This window comes from Enhydra lutris, unplaced genomic scaffold (assembly GCF_002288905.1).
Source record: "Enhydra lutris kenyoni isolate GAN:26980312 unplaced genomic scaffold, ASM228890v2 scaffoldscaffold64, whole genome shotgun sequence".
NCBI lineage: Eukaryota > Metazoa > Chordata > Mammalia > Carnivora > Mustelidae > Enhydra > Enhydra lutris.
The window spans coordinates 8565544-8579518 of record NW_019154148.1 but is presented as its reverse complement, the minus strand read 5'-3'; the positions used below and the strand labels follow the sequence as shown (position 1 = coordinate 8579518).

The 13975-nt window shown below is 63.7% G+C and overlaps 2 protein-coding genes across 2 annotated transcripts; one reads left to right on the top strand and one right to left on the bottom strand.

The window, feature by feature from the left end:
- Positions 1 to 55: 55 nt before the first annotated feature.
- LOC111158856 (mannosyl (alpha-1,3-)-glycoprotein beta-1,4-N-acetylglucosaminyltransferase, isozyme B) lies at positions 56 to 9838 on the top strand. The gene is made up of 15 exons (XM_022521149.1): positions 56 to 208; positions 5366 to 5551; positions 5642 to 5782; positions 5866 to 5999; positions 6427 to 6473; positions 6788 to 6901; positions 7085 to 7160; positions 7275 to 7389; positions 7709 to 7839; positions 7957 to 8064; positions 8201 to 8394; positions 8811 to 8889; positions 8973 to 9060; positions 9158 to 9270; positions 9356 to 9838. The coding sequence occupies exons 1-15, from the start codon at positions 112 to 114 to the stop codon at positions 9377 to 9379; spliced, it is 1647 nt and encodes a 548-aa protein (XP_022376857.1). The 5' UTR covers positions 56 to 111; the 3' UTR covers positions 9380 to 9838.
- A 1166-nt stretch (positions 9839 to 11004) lies between these two features.
- LOC111158923 (leukotriene C4 synthase) lies at positions 11005 to 13373 on the bottom strand. Its single transcript, XM_022521254.1, has 5 exons — positions 13203 to 13373; positions 11599 to 11698; positions 11418 to 11488; positions 11251 to 11332; positions 11005 to 11092 (listed from the first exon to the last, which is right to left on the bottom strand). Exons 1-5 carry the CDS (start codon positions 13258 to 13260, stop codon positions 11005 to 11007), a joined length of 399 nt encoding a protein of 132 aa, XP_022376962.1. The 5' UTR covers positions 13261 to 13373.
- Positions 13374 to 13975: the final 602 nt, after the last annotated feature.

Here is a 13975-nt window from a genome sequence, read left to right as displayed (position 1 = left end):
CCCGCCCCGGGGCCGGGGCCCCGCACCGCCTCCCGGCCCCCCGCGCCCCGGCCCCGGCTCCCCGGGCCATGCGGCCTCGGCCCCGCCGGCGCCCGCCGCGCACCCGAGGAGATGAGGCTCCGCAATGGCACCTTCCTGACGCTGCTGCTCTTCTGCCTGTGCGCCTTCCTCTCGCTCTCCTGGTACGCGGCGCTCAGCGGCCAGAAAGGTGAGCCCCTCCCCCGCCGGGCCCCGCGCCACATCCCGCACCTGGGCTCACCTGGGCGCCGGCGGCCGTAGCGGGGTCCGGCCGACGGCCGCGGGAGGCGGCCGGAAGCCGACGCAGGCGCCCCTTCCCCGCCCGGGCGGCGCGGGAGGACGCCCCTCCCATCCTCGCCCCCACTTGTTTGCTGCCGGAATAGCGAAATCCTCCTCTGGCCTGGGCTGGGCCGCCAGGGCCGAGCGGTCGGCGGGGGCCCGGGGCGGCGCTCCGGACCGCGGGATCGGCCTCGATGAGTACGGCTGCGCCCGTACTAGGGCTGGTCGCTCCCGCGGGCGACCTAGGGACCTTGGAGTTTCCAGAGAGGGGCAGAGACACAAGGTCAGGAGATGGTCGTGGCCGGGTGGCCCCAAGGTACCTTCCCCAGGCACCTGGGCAGGAGCAGGTGCAGTGTCCCTGAGACAGGTGCGAGGGGGCAGCCCGGCAGCACCCTCCACCCCACACCACCTCTCCACGCCAGCGTAAGGTGGGGGGCCGCTCTCTGGGGCCTCCGCTGCCCTCCCCCATGACGTCTGGCCCCAGGATTCCTCGGCGGTGACCTGGGTGCTGGGGGAGCACTCCCGTGGCTGCTGGCCCGCCGCTGGCCTGGTGAGTAGCCCGCCCAGCCTCGGCTACCCGTTAACTTATTTCGTGTGGTCTCATCGGACCTCCAGCCCTCCACCTGAAGTTTGGGCAGGCTGGCCAGACTACCACCTCTCCTCTGAGCTTGGTCTGCACACCTGGGGATGGGGACAGGGGCAGGCCGCAGCTCTGGCTGAAGGCGCTTGATGTTGGTTGGGACTGGGACGGCTGGGGCTGAGGAGGCCTTCACAGGCCTCATTCCCCCTGGCCTGCAGCATAGGAGCCTCCGGGAAAAGCCGCTTCCTTCCTGCCTCCTGGCCTTCCTGCGGGAAGTCTAAGCGGGATGGGCTGGGGCCAGCTGACCCTCTGCCTCCCTCCTACCTCCTGCTTCCCTCTTTTCTCAACCCCATGCTACATGAAGCTGGAGGAGGGATGCCTGAGGGAGGCTCTGGAAACTTCCTGACCCTCCAAGCCCCAACCTGACCCTCCTGCCTGACCAGCCCCCAGCCCACTGCGGTCCACCAGCCTGTTTGGGTCAGGGCCTTAAGGCTCCAGGGGCCCTGAAGGGAGGTCCCTGGGGCCTGGCACAGGGAGGGCATGGCTGGGGCAGAGTTCTCTGGAAGTCTGTAGGTTGGGTGTGTCACCTGGGAGAAGGCATGGATGGGGCAGAGTCCTCTGTAGGTGGGTGTGTCATCAGGAGGAAAGCATGTCAGACCTTTGGGACAGTAGCCACATAAGCAGGGTGGCATGGAGACCAGGGTGGTCCTGGATCCAATGCGCTGGGACACACCTGTCTGCCCGTGAGTGGGCTGATGAGCCCTTGCACCCCATCTTCAGCCAGGCCGCGGTTCCTGTGCGCCTCCTGCAACAGCCAGGTGCCCTCATCCTGAGATCAGGAGTTGCAGTGCAGGTGTCCCCCAACATAACCCCTTCTCTGGGAGCCTGGCTGGCCCAGGGAACTGACCTCCAGGAGCAGCAGAGGGACAGCGGACACCAGAAGCTCCATCCAGGGCCCACTGTCTCCAAGGGGGCCATCCAGGAGGCTGGCACTCCAAGCCAAAGACATGTGGGGCTCAGTGGCAGGGGTCCTCACAGAAGCCCAAAAGCCTGTGAGGCACGGTGACAGGGTGACCAGGCACTTCTCTGTCAAAGGCTGTTCCTCTTTTAGGGGGCCCGGCAAAGCCAGGTCTTTGGAGGCCTCAAGAAGAGCCTGAATCTGGGCTCTTAGGCAAACCCTTCTCCTTTGTACGTGTAGACACCTGCACATGGGGAGGCCGGGCCTGACCCCAGCTTCTGGCTGCAGTAAAGTGAGGGGTTTAGGACAGGGCTAGCCCAGGCACCAGTACGGAGGGGAAGGGCAGAAGAACCCGGATCTGTAAGAAAGGTAGGCTGGGTGCCAAAGAGGAAGGAGGCAGCAGGAGCAGGTGGCTTCCTGGAAGCCTAGGGCCAAGGGCCAGGAAGGATACCTAGGCCTTGGCCAGCTGGACCCTGCATCCGGGTTTGGGGCCCACTTTCATAACCAGCCTTGACCAGATTTGTGCAACAGCTCCACTAGCACTCAGACTCTGGCCCTGAGCCAAGCACCTGCTGCAGGCCCATCCCCAGGGAGAACAGCAGACCCTGTGGGGCTGGCCTCAGCCCTGCCCAGCATCCCAGCAGCCCGGATGTCAGCAACCACTGGCACCCTCCTTGCCCCCTGCGAGGGGGTTTGCGAGGCCTGGAGAGGAGACCACCCGGGCCCACCTGCACATTAACCCCACCCCTTCACGGGGCCTGACACCTGCCTGTGCCCCTTGGAGCCTGTTTCCCCTTTCCTAAGTACATGGCACATGGCCTGTGCCCAGCTTGGCTCTTAAATCTGTTTCTTCAATCAAGGGGGGAACCAGGGGAAGACTGTGGTCCTTGGTCCTCAGATGTCCTGATTACTTTGCCTTTGGGTGGGGGGAGGAGTGGGAAAGGCGCCCTAGTGGGGCCCCAGCTGCTGTCCTTCCCTAGGGCCAGCTGCACCCGGGCCAGGCCTCCACCCTTCCTCCCTGGGCTAGGAAGGTGTGCAGAGAGAGAAGCCAAAGTGCCCTCAGCCCTAGCTCCCAGGAACTTCTGTCCCTTTGCCCCTCCCCTCCCTTGAGCCACCTCCCTAGCCTGTTCACCGTGGCAGTCCAGCCACCCAGCCTGAAAAGGTCCTAGGGGCGCCAGGATGGCTTTGCAGAGCCCCGCCACCTAAGGCTCAGCCCAGAGAGACGCAGGCACAGAGCTTGAATTTCCAGCTTTGCGAGGCAAAGACAGTGGACCCAGGACCAGGGACATCACGGACGATGGTCCAGTTGGGGACCTTGTAGGCAGGGCAGGAGCTGGGCAGGCTGCTGAGGGACAGGGCCTGGGGTGTGGAGGGAAAGAACAGAAGGGTTGGTGTGGGCCTATTGCCTTCTGGTAAACAGAGGAAGTTCAGGACCCGGGGTTGGGGAGGCCCCTAGGAAGGGAGGCCAGAGTAGGGAGCAGGCTGGGCCCAGGCCTCGGTGGCCAGGGTGACTCAGGTGCCCACGGCTGCCCATCTGGCTTGTCTGCCCAGGCAGGTGAAGGTGGAACAAAGCTTAGTCTACACAAGAGAGAAGGCCAGGGAGGCCACCTCCCCTCCCCCAACTTCACAGAACAGCTCTGCACTCCCTCCCGGGCCCTGAGCACTCCAGTCCCCATTTCCTGTGGGACCGCTGCCCCAGAGGAAGAAGCTCGTGGTGCCTGGTGCCACCCCACTCTGGGCAGGGTGGGTGAGTGTTTGATGGGGGTGGTTGGCTCCTGTTCAAGGGGTCAGGTTTCCAGGGTAACCCGGCCACTAAACCCAGCACAGAGCCTCACAGATCTTGTAACCTGACTCTCCCCTCCCTCCTCTTGCAGGGCTGTCCCTGTGGGGCCAGCAGATGAGTCTGGAGTGCCTTCCGGAGGGCCCACTTGGCTCACCTCCCCAGCCTCCCCTCCCTCCGCACACCCTCCACCCCCCTTCCTCTTCCCCTTGGATTTAGCTTTTAGACCTCTGCCCCTTGCAGCTTAAGGGGAGAGGGGTATCCCGAGATGACAGAAATTTGCCTTGGTCATGACCTTTGGTGCACATTGCTGGGTGGGGGTGGCCACTATCCCGGGGCATTCTGGGGGCTGGGACCCCACAGGGAAATCAAGAAACAGAAGAGCTGCCTAGGGTTGAGAGGGGAGATCTGGAAGGTTTCCTGGACTTGAACACTGGACTTTGAAACTAGGCCTGGAAGGCTTCATGGGTTTTCATTAGACCCAGAAAAGAAAAGGAGTTCCTAGGCAGAAGAGAGTGCACATGCGAAGACACAAACAGGAGCCAAGGAAAAGCCGGTGTAGGGATGACAAATAGAGCAGAAGCGAGCTGAGAACAGTCCCTGAGTGCACAGCCCCACGGGACACACCTGCACCGGCCACTGGTTGGGGGGGGGGGGGATTGTTGTTTGTCTCATTCTTGCTCACTGGTCCATGCCAGACCAGTGGGGCCAGGTGCTTGGCACCTGGGAATCCCTTTCCACTGTCAGCACCCTGGTGGTGCTCCCACTCTGCCTGCACCCCTAATGCCCACAGCTGGGGCCTGACTGGAGGTTGGAACACAGGTCCTCCTGGGGGAGGGGGACACGTGCTTAGTACAGGTCTCCAGAGAGCCAGGCCCGTGGGCATTCGGAGCTGTGTCCCCTTGCAGCTGCTGACTCACTGAGTGACCTGGGAGTAGTTCCTCAATTTCATTTATTCCTTGGAACACAGGGAGGCCCTAACTGCAGCAGCTACCCCGTGGGGCTGGAGGGCGACAGAGAATCCAGAGCTGGTGCTTCGTGCACAATGAGCACTATTGCACTTAGTGCACTTAGTGCACAATGAGCACCCCCATTGCTACTTGGAGGACAGAATGAGAACCCAGGGAGGGCCATTCCCAGAGGGACTTGGGGCTGCCTGTGACCTCCTCTGTGAACACCAGTGGGGAGCAAAGGGCAGAAGCCGAGGGGAGGGAAGGGGACAGGCCAGGGAGCTAAGAAGCCTTTTGAAGAAGGGCTGCATCCTTGTGCCCTGGGGGATACCCTGGGCATCGATCCTCCTGGAAGGAGTGGATACTACAGAAAGAACCAAGAGAGGGTTTGGGAGCCACTGGGTGATCATTCAGTCTAAGGACTGCCCCACCTGGGGCTGGAAGTGACCCCGAAGCTCTCCTTCAGCTGTCCGCTCAAAAGTGAAGATAATGGGGGAGGGGGAGAGCACTGGAGAGTACTGATCCTGCCAGGGAGGATTTTTCTCCCCGCAGTGTGTCAGTGTGACCTCAGAGTGACCCTTATGCACACTCCCCCTGCGCGCGCGCGTCCACACACACACACACACACACACACACACACACACACACACACACAGGGAGCTGGCATGTGCACAGGCACAAGAACAGATGTAGGTGGACCATAGCACAGATGGGCACAAAAATGCGCGTGCGGGCATACTCCCCGGGCAGTAGGTCAGCGCTCGGCTGCCCCCTGGTGACAGCGTGCGAACTCCCCACAGGCGATGTGGTGGACGTGTACCAGCGGGAGTTCCTGGCTCTGCGTGACCGGCTGCATGCGGCTGAGCAGGAGAGCCTCAAGCGCTCCAAGGAGCTCAACCTGGTGCTGGACGAGATCAAGAGGGCCGTGTCGGAGAGGCAGGCGCTGCGAGAGGGGGAGGGCAATCGCACCTGGGGCCGCCTAACTGGTGAGCGCGGGAGCGGCGCCCGCGGCGACCGGGGAGGCGGGGCGGATGGCAGGCCGCCTCGTCTGACCCGTCCCTCCCCGACCCGCTCAGAGGATCCACGACTGAAGCCGTGGAACGTCTCCCACAAGCACGTACTGCACCTGCCCACCGTCTTCCACCACCTGCCGCACCTGCTGGCCAAGGAAAGCAGCCTGCAGCCCGCCGTGCGCGTGGGCCAGGGCCGCACCGGAGGTAGGGGCAGGTCCCGGCAGGGGCTGGGCGGTGGGCGGCGGGCCCCACCATCCCGCCGGTACCGACTCCTCATGCCCCTGCAGTGTCGGTAGTGATGGGCATCCCCAGCGTGCGGCGCGAGGTGCACTCGTACCTGACGGACACGCTGCACTCGCTCATCTCGGAGCTGAGCCCGCAGGAGAAGGAGGACTCGGTCATCGTGGTGCTGATCGCCGAGGCGAGTGGGCTGGGGGACGGGGTGGGGGCGGGGTGGAGCATTCGGGGAACACAGGGCACGAAATAACAAGGAGAAGAAATGAAAACCGAGCAACATTCTGGAGGAAAACACTGCTAGAGGTTCGATTGTCAGTTTCATTCACAAATTTATGAAAAGTAAAAAAAAAAAAAAAAAAAAAAAAAAGAACAATTTCAGCGCCCCCTGGTGGAGACGCCAGTTACCTAGGCTGTCCCACCCCCAGGGCCCCGTGTACACAGAAGGCCACACCTGTGGCCCCCAGGCCCAGACTTACTCGGCCCTCAGGATGGGGGGGTTCACTCCCTCTGTGCATGGGGTCATCTGAAGCCCGCGCCCTTCCCCAAACCCCTTCTCCCAGGGCATTTGGGGTGGCAGTCAGGCTTAGGGAGGGCACTTGGTCTCCCCACAGACTGACCCACAGTACACCTCGGTGGTGACAGAGAACATCAAAGCCTTGTGAGTACTGACGGACCCATAAAACTGGTGGGGGGGGAGGGGCTCTGCAGAGTGTGGGGCAGGCAGGTGCCTGCTTCCCCTACATGATCCTGGCTTCCGATGTGGGAAAGGGGGCTACCTCTCTTCTCTGAAAGACAGTGAGTGTGTAGAGGTGGCCCAGCCCCCTGGAGCCTCACTGCCTCCTTAGGGTGGGTGTGCTGTTGGGTGATGGCTGCCTGGGGGGCCTGAGCAGAGGGACTGGGTCCAGCTAGCTCAGCACTGCCCCAACTGCTGTGCCTGGAGACTGCCCACCCACTGGCCTTCCGTCCCCCCAGGTTCCCCACGGAGATCCATTCCGGGCTCCTGGAAGTCATCTCCCCTTCCCCCCACTTCTACCCTGACTTCTCCCGCCTCCGAGAGTCCTTTGGGGACCCCAAGGAGAGAGTCAGGTACGAGAACTCCCCCCTTCCCTGTGCACCCTGACCACCTGCCCACTGGTGCTGAGAACCCGGTCTGTGGGTGCCCAAGTCCCAGGCATTTCCTGGCAGTGCCTCCGTTTCTCCATCAGAGAACCCCTGCATGGGGTTGGGGTGGTGGGTCTGAGCTCCTGAGCCCCTGCCCCTGCCTTGCAGGTGGAGGACCAAACAAAACCTCGATTACTGCTTCCTCATGATGTATGCACAGTCCAAAGGCATCTACTATGTGCAGGTCAGCACCGAGACCCTGTTTTGCCCCCGATCGGCCCTGGCCCCTGGTGGTGAGCCCAGCCCCACCCCAGTGCCCATCCTGAGTCCAGCCCCCCTTCTACCCACCCCTGTGCAGCTGGAGGATGACATTGTCGCCAAGCCCAACTACCTGAGCACCATGAAGAACTTTGCACTCCAGCAGCCTTCAGAGGACTGGATGATCCTGGAGTTTTCCCAGCTGGGCTTCATTGGTGCGCCCCTCCACCCCACCCCATGCCACGGACCTGACCAGGGCCCCTCAGTCTGGGCGACCTTGGCCTCTCTGTCCTTGTCCCTGCAGCCCTGGGACCACAGAACATCATGCTTGCGAGCTTTGCCAGGAGTGTCCCCTGCAGCCGCAGCTGGCCTGTTTCCCCTCGCCCTCTACCTCAGGATGTTGGGGCTCACCACACCCATCTGTCCCCTCGTGCCTGCCCCTGCCTGTAGCTGGCCATGGGGCTTGCTGTGGGAGCCTTCTTAGTGACCCCACACACACACACCCAGCACCCCTTTCCCCCTTTCCACCCCCAGGGAAGATGTTCAAGTCGCTGGACCTGAGCCTGATTGTGGAGTTCATCCTCATGTTCTACCGGGACAAGCCCATTGACTGGCTCCTAGACCACATTCTGTGGGTGAAGGTCTGCAACCCCGAGAAGGATGCGGTGAGCAGGAACAGCACCAAGGGCGGGGCAGGGCAGGGGGAGGCACGCAGCCTCCAGCATGGACTGACACAAGGAGACAGCCAAGCTGGGCCCTCAGCTATCCCTATCCCTCTGCAGAAGCACTGTGACCGGCAGAAGGCCAACCTGCGGATCCGCTTCAAGCCATCCCTCTTCCAGCACGTGGGCACGCACTCCTCACTGGCTGGCAAGATCCAGAAACTGAAGGTGGGCTGTGCCACCCTTGGGCCTGGCTGGGGACAGGCAGAGCCCCAGGGAGCTGGGGAGGGTGGCTGGGGGTGGCAGGGCAAGTCCCCCTCGAGAGGGGGCCCTCTCTAAGTCTGCTGTTCCTCCTCGGTGGCAGGACAAGGACTTTGGGAAGCAGGCACTGAGGAAGGAGCACGTGAACCCACCGGCCGAGGTGAGCACAAGCCTCAAGACATACCAGCACTTCACCCTGGAGAAGGCCTACCTGCGTGAGGATTTCTTCTGGGCCTTCACGCCTGCGGCCGGGGACTTCATCCGCTTCCGCTTCTTCCAGCCGCTGCGCCTTGAGCGGTCAGTGCTGGCACCCATAGCTCCACCCCGGGGGAGGGGCAGGGAGACCACCAGGGGATCGGCCTCACCATATGCCCCTCTTGGGCCCCCAGCAAATGACTTAACCTCACCTTGCCTCAGTGTCCTTATCTGAAGAGGAAGGTTCAGCATGGTAGGTACTAAGAATAAGGCAGTGCCCACAGTAGCTCTGTGACAGTGGCCCATCATCTTCGTCCCTGGTTGCCTTGTACAAAACAACGTCTACCCCCCTGGGTGGTCCCCCGCCTGGCTCAGCACCCCAGGGCTCACCTGCTACCCTCCTGGGCCAGGTCTGGCCTTTTCTGTGCCAGATGGGGGCCAGGGCTGCACCCCCACCCCTCTCCCTCCCCCACCCCTCCCCCACCCCGGCAGCAACTCACAGGCCTGTCTGGCCGCAGGTTCTTCTTCCGCAGCGGGAACATCGAGCACCCAGAGGACAAGCTCTTCAATACGTCAGTGGAGGTGCTGCCCTTCGATGTGAGTGCGGCAGGGGAAGGATGTGCTGGAAGGCCGGCCCCTCCCATGGCCACTGGCTTCAGCCCCTTTCTGTTGCCCCCCAGAACCCCCAGTCAGACAAGGAGGCCCTGCAGGAGGGCCGCTCAGCCACCCTCCGGTACCCTCGGAGCCCTGACGGCTACCTCCAGATAGGTGAGTCGGGGGCAGGCAGGAGGACACGGGGGCTGGGGGGATGGGGCTGGGCTGAGCGGAGGTCTGGGGCTCCTGGCTCAGCGCTGCCCTCCCTCAGGCTCCTTCTCCAAGGGTGTGGCAGAGGGCGAGGTGGACCCTGCCTTTGGCCCCCTGGAAGCACTGCGCCTCTCCATCCAGACGGATTCCCCAGTGTGGGTCATTCTGAGCGAGGTAAGCCGGGCAGGTCAGGGAGCCAGACCAGGGCTGAGCGCTGAGGCCCCCCGCACCTCGCTGACCCCGAGCCCTGCTCTTCTAGATCTTCCTGAAAAAGGCCGACTAAGCCGAGGGCTTCTGAGGGTGCACTATGGCCGGCCCTGAAGCCCCCTGGGAGACCCAGGATGTTGTCGCTGCTGCCCCGGAGGGCCCGGTGCCGCCGCCGCCCCAAGCCTGAGGGGTTCTGCCCGGCGCCCCGCTCCGCAGGCCTGGGATCCCCGCTGGCCCGGAGGCCCCAGGAGCTGGTGCTGCCCCCGCCCGCCCGGCCGCGGGAGGAGGCAGGCGGCCCCCACACTGTGCCTGAGGCCGGCCCTTGCCGCCCGGAACCGTTCGCATCCCCGGCCGGATCGAGCCAGGCCGTTTTAGAAGAGCTTTTTCCTGGGCGCCCGCTGTCTCCGGCGCGAACACTGGAATGCATATACTACTTTATGTGCTGTGTTTTTTATTCTTGGATACATTTGATTTTTTCACGTAAGTCCACATATACTTCTATAAGAGCGTGACTTGTAATAAAGGGTTAATGAAGCGCGTGCCTCCGGTGTGAGTGCGCGTTCCCAGAGCTCCGGCCGGTGGCGGGAGGCCGGGCGCCAAGCAGTGCCGCCGGTGCCCGCGGCCACCTCGGCCCGTCGCGCCGCGCAGCTCCGCACGACCTCGGCCGCGCTTCCCCGAGGGCCCGGGCCTCCAGAGCGGTGACTTGCGGGTGGAGGCGGCGCGGAATCCCGGGTCGGGAGCCCAAAGCCTCCTCTGCTTCCGGACGACCTCCCCCGGCCCCCGCCAAGCACGCCCCCTAACACCCATCATCCCGCCGCAACTGCCTGCTCCTCTCAAACGCGAGGCATCCCGGATCTCCCACTTCGTGAGTCCCAGCCCTGCTCTAGTCTTCGGTCCCCAAGGCCCCGCTCACCCAGCCACGCCCCCCACCCCCGTATCGGACATATTTTAGGGTCTCCCGCCCATGTTGGGGCCAGTGCACGCGCGGCTGCCCTGCCTGGAAAGCTCCTCTCTTCTGCAGACTGGGCTAAAAAATCTCCTCTTTAGGGACGCTGTCCGGCCAGCAGGCCTTGCCCAGGTCTGGTCACCCAAGGCACCCGGGCGTCCCTCCCCCGCCCCCCAGAGCACCTGTCACAGCTACGTTGCCTGCACTGGTCGCCGCCCCCACGGCTGGGCGCCAGGGTGCCTGAGCATCTACACAGTGCTGGACGCCAGGCACCGAGTGCTGACCCGAAAATGGCCCTGGTGTCAGCTGTGAAAGCCAGGGGACGAGGAAGAGGGCGGCGGGGGGTGGCAGTGAAGAGGCAGCAGGCCTCAGAGGAGGGGACAGGCGAGGAAAGCGTTGAACGCAGGGAAGAGGAGCCGTGGGGTGAACCCCGGCGAAAAGGGCGGCCCCAGGGCCGGAGAGAGGGCCGGAGAGGGCCCTGTCCTTCCGCAGCACCCCACCCTCCGGGAAGCCCACCGGCCGCCGCGGCTCGGGGCTGGGCTCCACGGCACGCGACGCGCGAACCCCTCCGACCCAGAGAATGCGTCCGTGGTCCAGCCATCGACACTTTAATTGGAGACTGAGATGGGGCGAGCACCCCTCCCCTGTCCTCCCGGAAGCTCCGGCCCTTCTCCGGTTCCGCTGACCAGGCGTCCTCCATCTCAGGCCCTGGGCAGCAGCTTCCCGAGCCGTCCCAGGAGCGCGGCGCGCAGCGCTCAGGGGAGAAAGTGGACGAGCAGGCCGAGCGCCGCGAGCGCCAGGAGCAGCCAGAGCGCGAGCGCGCTCGCGTACAACGGGGTCAACCTGCGGGCGGGGCTCAGCGGGGGCGGGGGGCCGGCGGCCCCGCCCCGCCCACCTGCCCGGGCCGTCAGACCCCGCCCACAAGGCCCCCGCCCCGCCCCGTCCGATCTCCACTTCCTCGGCCCCTGGCGCCCTCCCACGATCCCCGCCCGGGTCCTCACCTTTGCTGCGCCGAGCGCGCGTAGCCCTGAAAGTAGCGGAGGCGCGCGAAAAGGTAGACCAAGCCGCACAGGGCCGCCGTACCTGGGGGAGGGCGGGCGGGGCAAGGTGAGCCGACGGGCGCGGAATCCGGGGCTGCGGGGTGGGCGCGCCTGTCCCGAGCGCAGACCTTCGTGAAAGAAGATGCCGGCGACCCAGAGCGTGGCCAGGAACAGCGGGAAGTACTCGCTGCAGTTCACCCTGCGGTGGGGGCGGCATGAGGGCGCCGACAGAGGCGTGGGGGGCGCTCGGACCCTGCCGCCTCCCGGGCTCGCTCCCTTCCGGCCCCGATCCCTCCCGCCAAGTCTCACTGGGCTCGGTAGACGCGTTCGAACTCCGGCGGCCCGGTGGTGAGCGGCGGAGACACGCTGAAGGCTCTGCGCGCGGAGATCACCTGCAGGGAGAAATAGGCTGGGGGCGAGAAGGGGCGGGAGTCAGGTCTGGCTGCCCGGAGGCCCGCACCCTCTGTCCGTTCCCACCTTTTCTCCGCCCTCTCCACGCCGACCTTGTCACGACTCCCCTTTAAAGCTCTCCTGGAAAATAAAGGCCAGCCAAGAGGCTCTCTCGCCCCCACCCCTTGTTTCTGGGCCCGCCCTGTATTTAAGATGCTCAAGAGGGGGACAGGGTGAGGGCCTGGGATGCCAAGAGGCCCTGTCCCCCCACCCCCTCCCCACCTCCCCAGACACATCTGTACCGGGGAGGGACCGGAAGCTCAGGTCTGGAGCTCAGGAGCTTGGCTCCTGAGTCCTTTGACTTGCAAAACACAGGCAGATGACTAGCTCCTACTCTTTAGACACGGACCTTGACTTTGGGGGTCCCTGAAGAGGGCACACAACTGGGGCTTGAGGGCAGAGGTAGCTCATCCTTCCAGGTACAGGAGAGTATACACTCTGCGGTCTACAGTTTCTGGTCCCCACCTACAGGGCCCACTGGGCGGGGAGGATCTCTTGACCCTACATCAGGCCAGTTTCTCAGTTCACGTGTTCTGGACCCCAACCTAAATCTGACAGACATTCCCTCCCCTCTCTTCAGGTGGTTGCTGCTGGGACACTTCTAGTCCCACCCCAGGCCTCCTGGGGCTCTGTCTCCCTCCATTTCAGCATGGGTGGCTGTGGAGGGTGGGCTGGCCCCAGAGGATCTGCATGCACAGGGTCCCCACCACACACACAGCTCCGGTGCTGGTTGTCACCAGCTGTCTTCCAGCAACTCCTGTGGCCTTGGTGCCCTTGGTGCCATATACCTTCCCAGCTGCCCTGTGGTGCCGAGGGCATGCGTACCATCAGTGTAGGACCTGGAGGAGGCCCTGTGGCTGCATGAGGAGGGCTAAGAGACAAGCTTGCTCATGAAGCAGAAGATCAATTCAGCCCCCCAGCAGGGCCCCTGCCCAGGCTATGCCTTGTCCTAGCCCCTACAGCATGGGGTCACGGTGTCCCAAGTGGGTCCCAAGGATACCTAGCCTGGGAATGTGTCCTCTAGGGCTGGCCTAAAAGGCCAACACACAGGCCCCTTTGGGAGCTCAGGGAGCAGGTTCCAACCCTGTCCAGCTCTATGTGGATCCCAGCATAGAGAGGATGCCTTTGAAGGCAGAGCTGGATTCTCCTGGGAACCCCAGCAAGAGGACAGTGGGAGAGGAAAAGGGAGGGAGAGGACGAGGACAGGATCCGTTGGAGCAGGGCCGCACCAGGCCCACGGCTGCCCCTCTTCGAGACCACAGCGAGAACCATTTGAGCTTCTCAGTCTTCAACTGCGGCCAGAAGAGCTGGGGCCCCAGGACTCTGGGAGCTCCAGACTTTGCCTCTGCCCCTACCATCCCCCCCTCCCCGGGCCCTCCAGCCCCTCCCCAGGGTCTGGAGGGCAGAAGGCAGGCTTCAGGAGTTCAGAGCCCATCCACCTCCCCAAACAGGAGCCATCTCACCTTGCAGCAGGACTCCCAGGAGGGTGACAGTGGCCAGAAGAGCCACCTCGTCCTGCATGGTGCTGGCAGCTCTACAGGCCCAGGCTGGTGTGTGAAGAGAGTAACTGCAGAGTTCCTCTCAGCCCCAGTCCGCGGGCTCTCTCAAGAGGCTGGCAGGAAGGGAAGACTGGCCCTTCTCCCCGCCCCTTCTCAGGGGAGGGGCCTGCGGGAGGGGCGTGACCACAGCCAGTGAAAGGGCAGAAGCCTGAGCAGGCAGAAACCAGGGCCAGACGGAGCCCAGGGAAGGATGGAGCAGCGGCCTGGGGGCAGCCTGGCCACTTCCTCCCAATCATTGTTTTGTTTTGTTTTGTTTAAGATTTTACTTATTTATTTGAGAGAGGGAGAGCATAAGGAGAGGGACAAGTGGACTCCACACTGAGCGTGGAGCCCTATGTGGGACTCAGTCCCATGATCCTGAGATGACCTGAGCCAAAACCAAGAGGCAGAGGCTTCATGGACTGAGGCCCCACCAGGCGCCCCTTCCCGGTCATTCTTGCCTCTTCTGTGCCTAGCTTTGTGCTGGCAGAGCTCCAGGCATCTGCCCGAGCCTCCTGCAGCCTTGCGTGGGCCTGGCTCCCTTGTCCACCCAGCGTCCTCCAGACCCTGCACCCACAGCAGTCCCCGTTGGCTTTCCGGACCTCCCCTTGTCCTGAGTCTGGTCCCAGGAAACCAGAGGGTCCTCCCCAACACCCCCCCCAACCCCCCCATTCGGCTATCACTTTCCACTGACCATC

What these genes read in the sequence shown, in the direction of transcription:
- LOC111158856 (XM_022521149.1), top strand. Translation starts at nt 112, where the DNA reads ATGAGGCTCCGCAATGGCACCTTCCTGACGCTGCTGCTCTTCTGCCTG. An exon ending in TCGTGGTGCTGATCGCCGAG is followed by an intron (nt 6,000 to 6,426) that starts GCGAGTGGGCTG and finishes GTCTCCCCACAG; the next exon opens with ACTGACCCACAGTACACCTC. An exon ending in TGGAGGTGCTGCCCTTCGAT is followed by an intron (nt 8,890 to 8,972) that starts GTGAGTGCGGCA and finishes GTTGCCCCCCAG; the next exon opens with AACCCCCAGTCAGACAAGGA.
- LOC111158923 (XM_022521254.1), bottom strand. Translation starts at nt 13,260, where the DNA reads ATGCAGGACGAGGTGGCTCTTCTGGCCACTGTCACCCTCCTGGGAGTC. An exon ending in CCTGGGAGTCCTGCTGCAAG is followed by an intron (nt 11,699 to 13,202) that starts GTGAGATGGCTC and finishes TCTCGCCCCCAG; the next exon opens with CCTATTTCTCCCTGCAGGTG. An exon ending in GCGCGCTCGGCGCAGCAAAG is followed by an intron (nt 11,093 to 11,250) that starts GTGAGGACCCGG and finishes CCCCGCCCGCAG; the next exon opens with GTTGACCCCGTTGTACGCGA.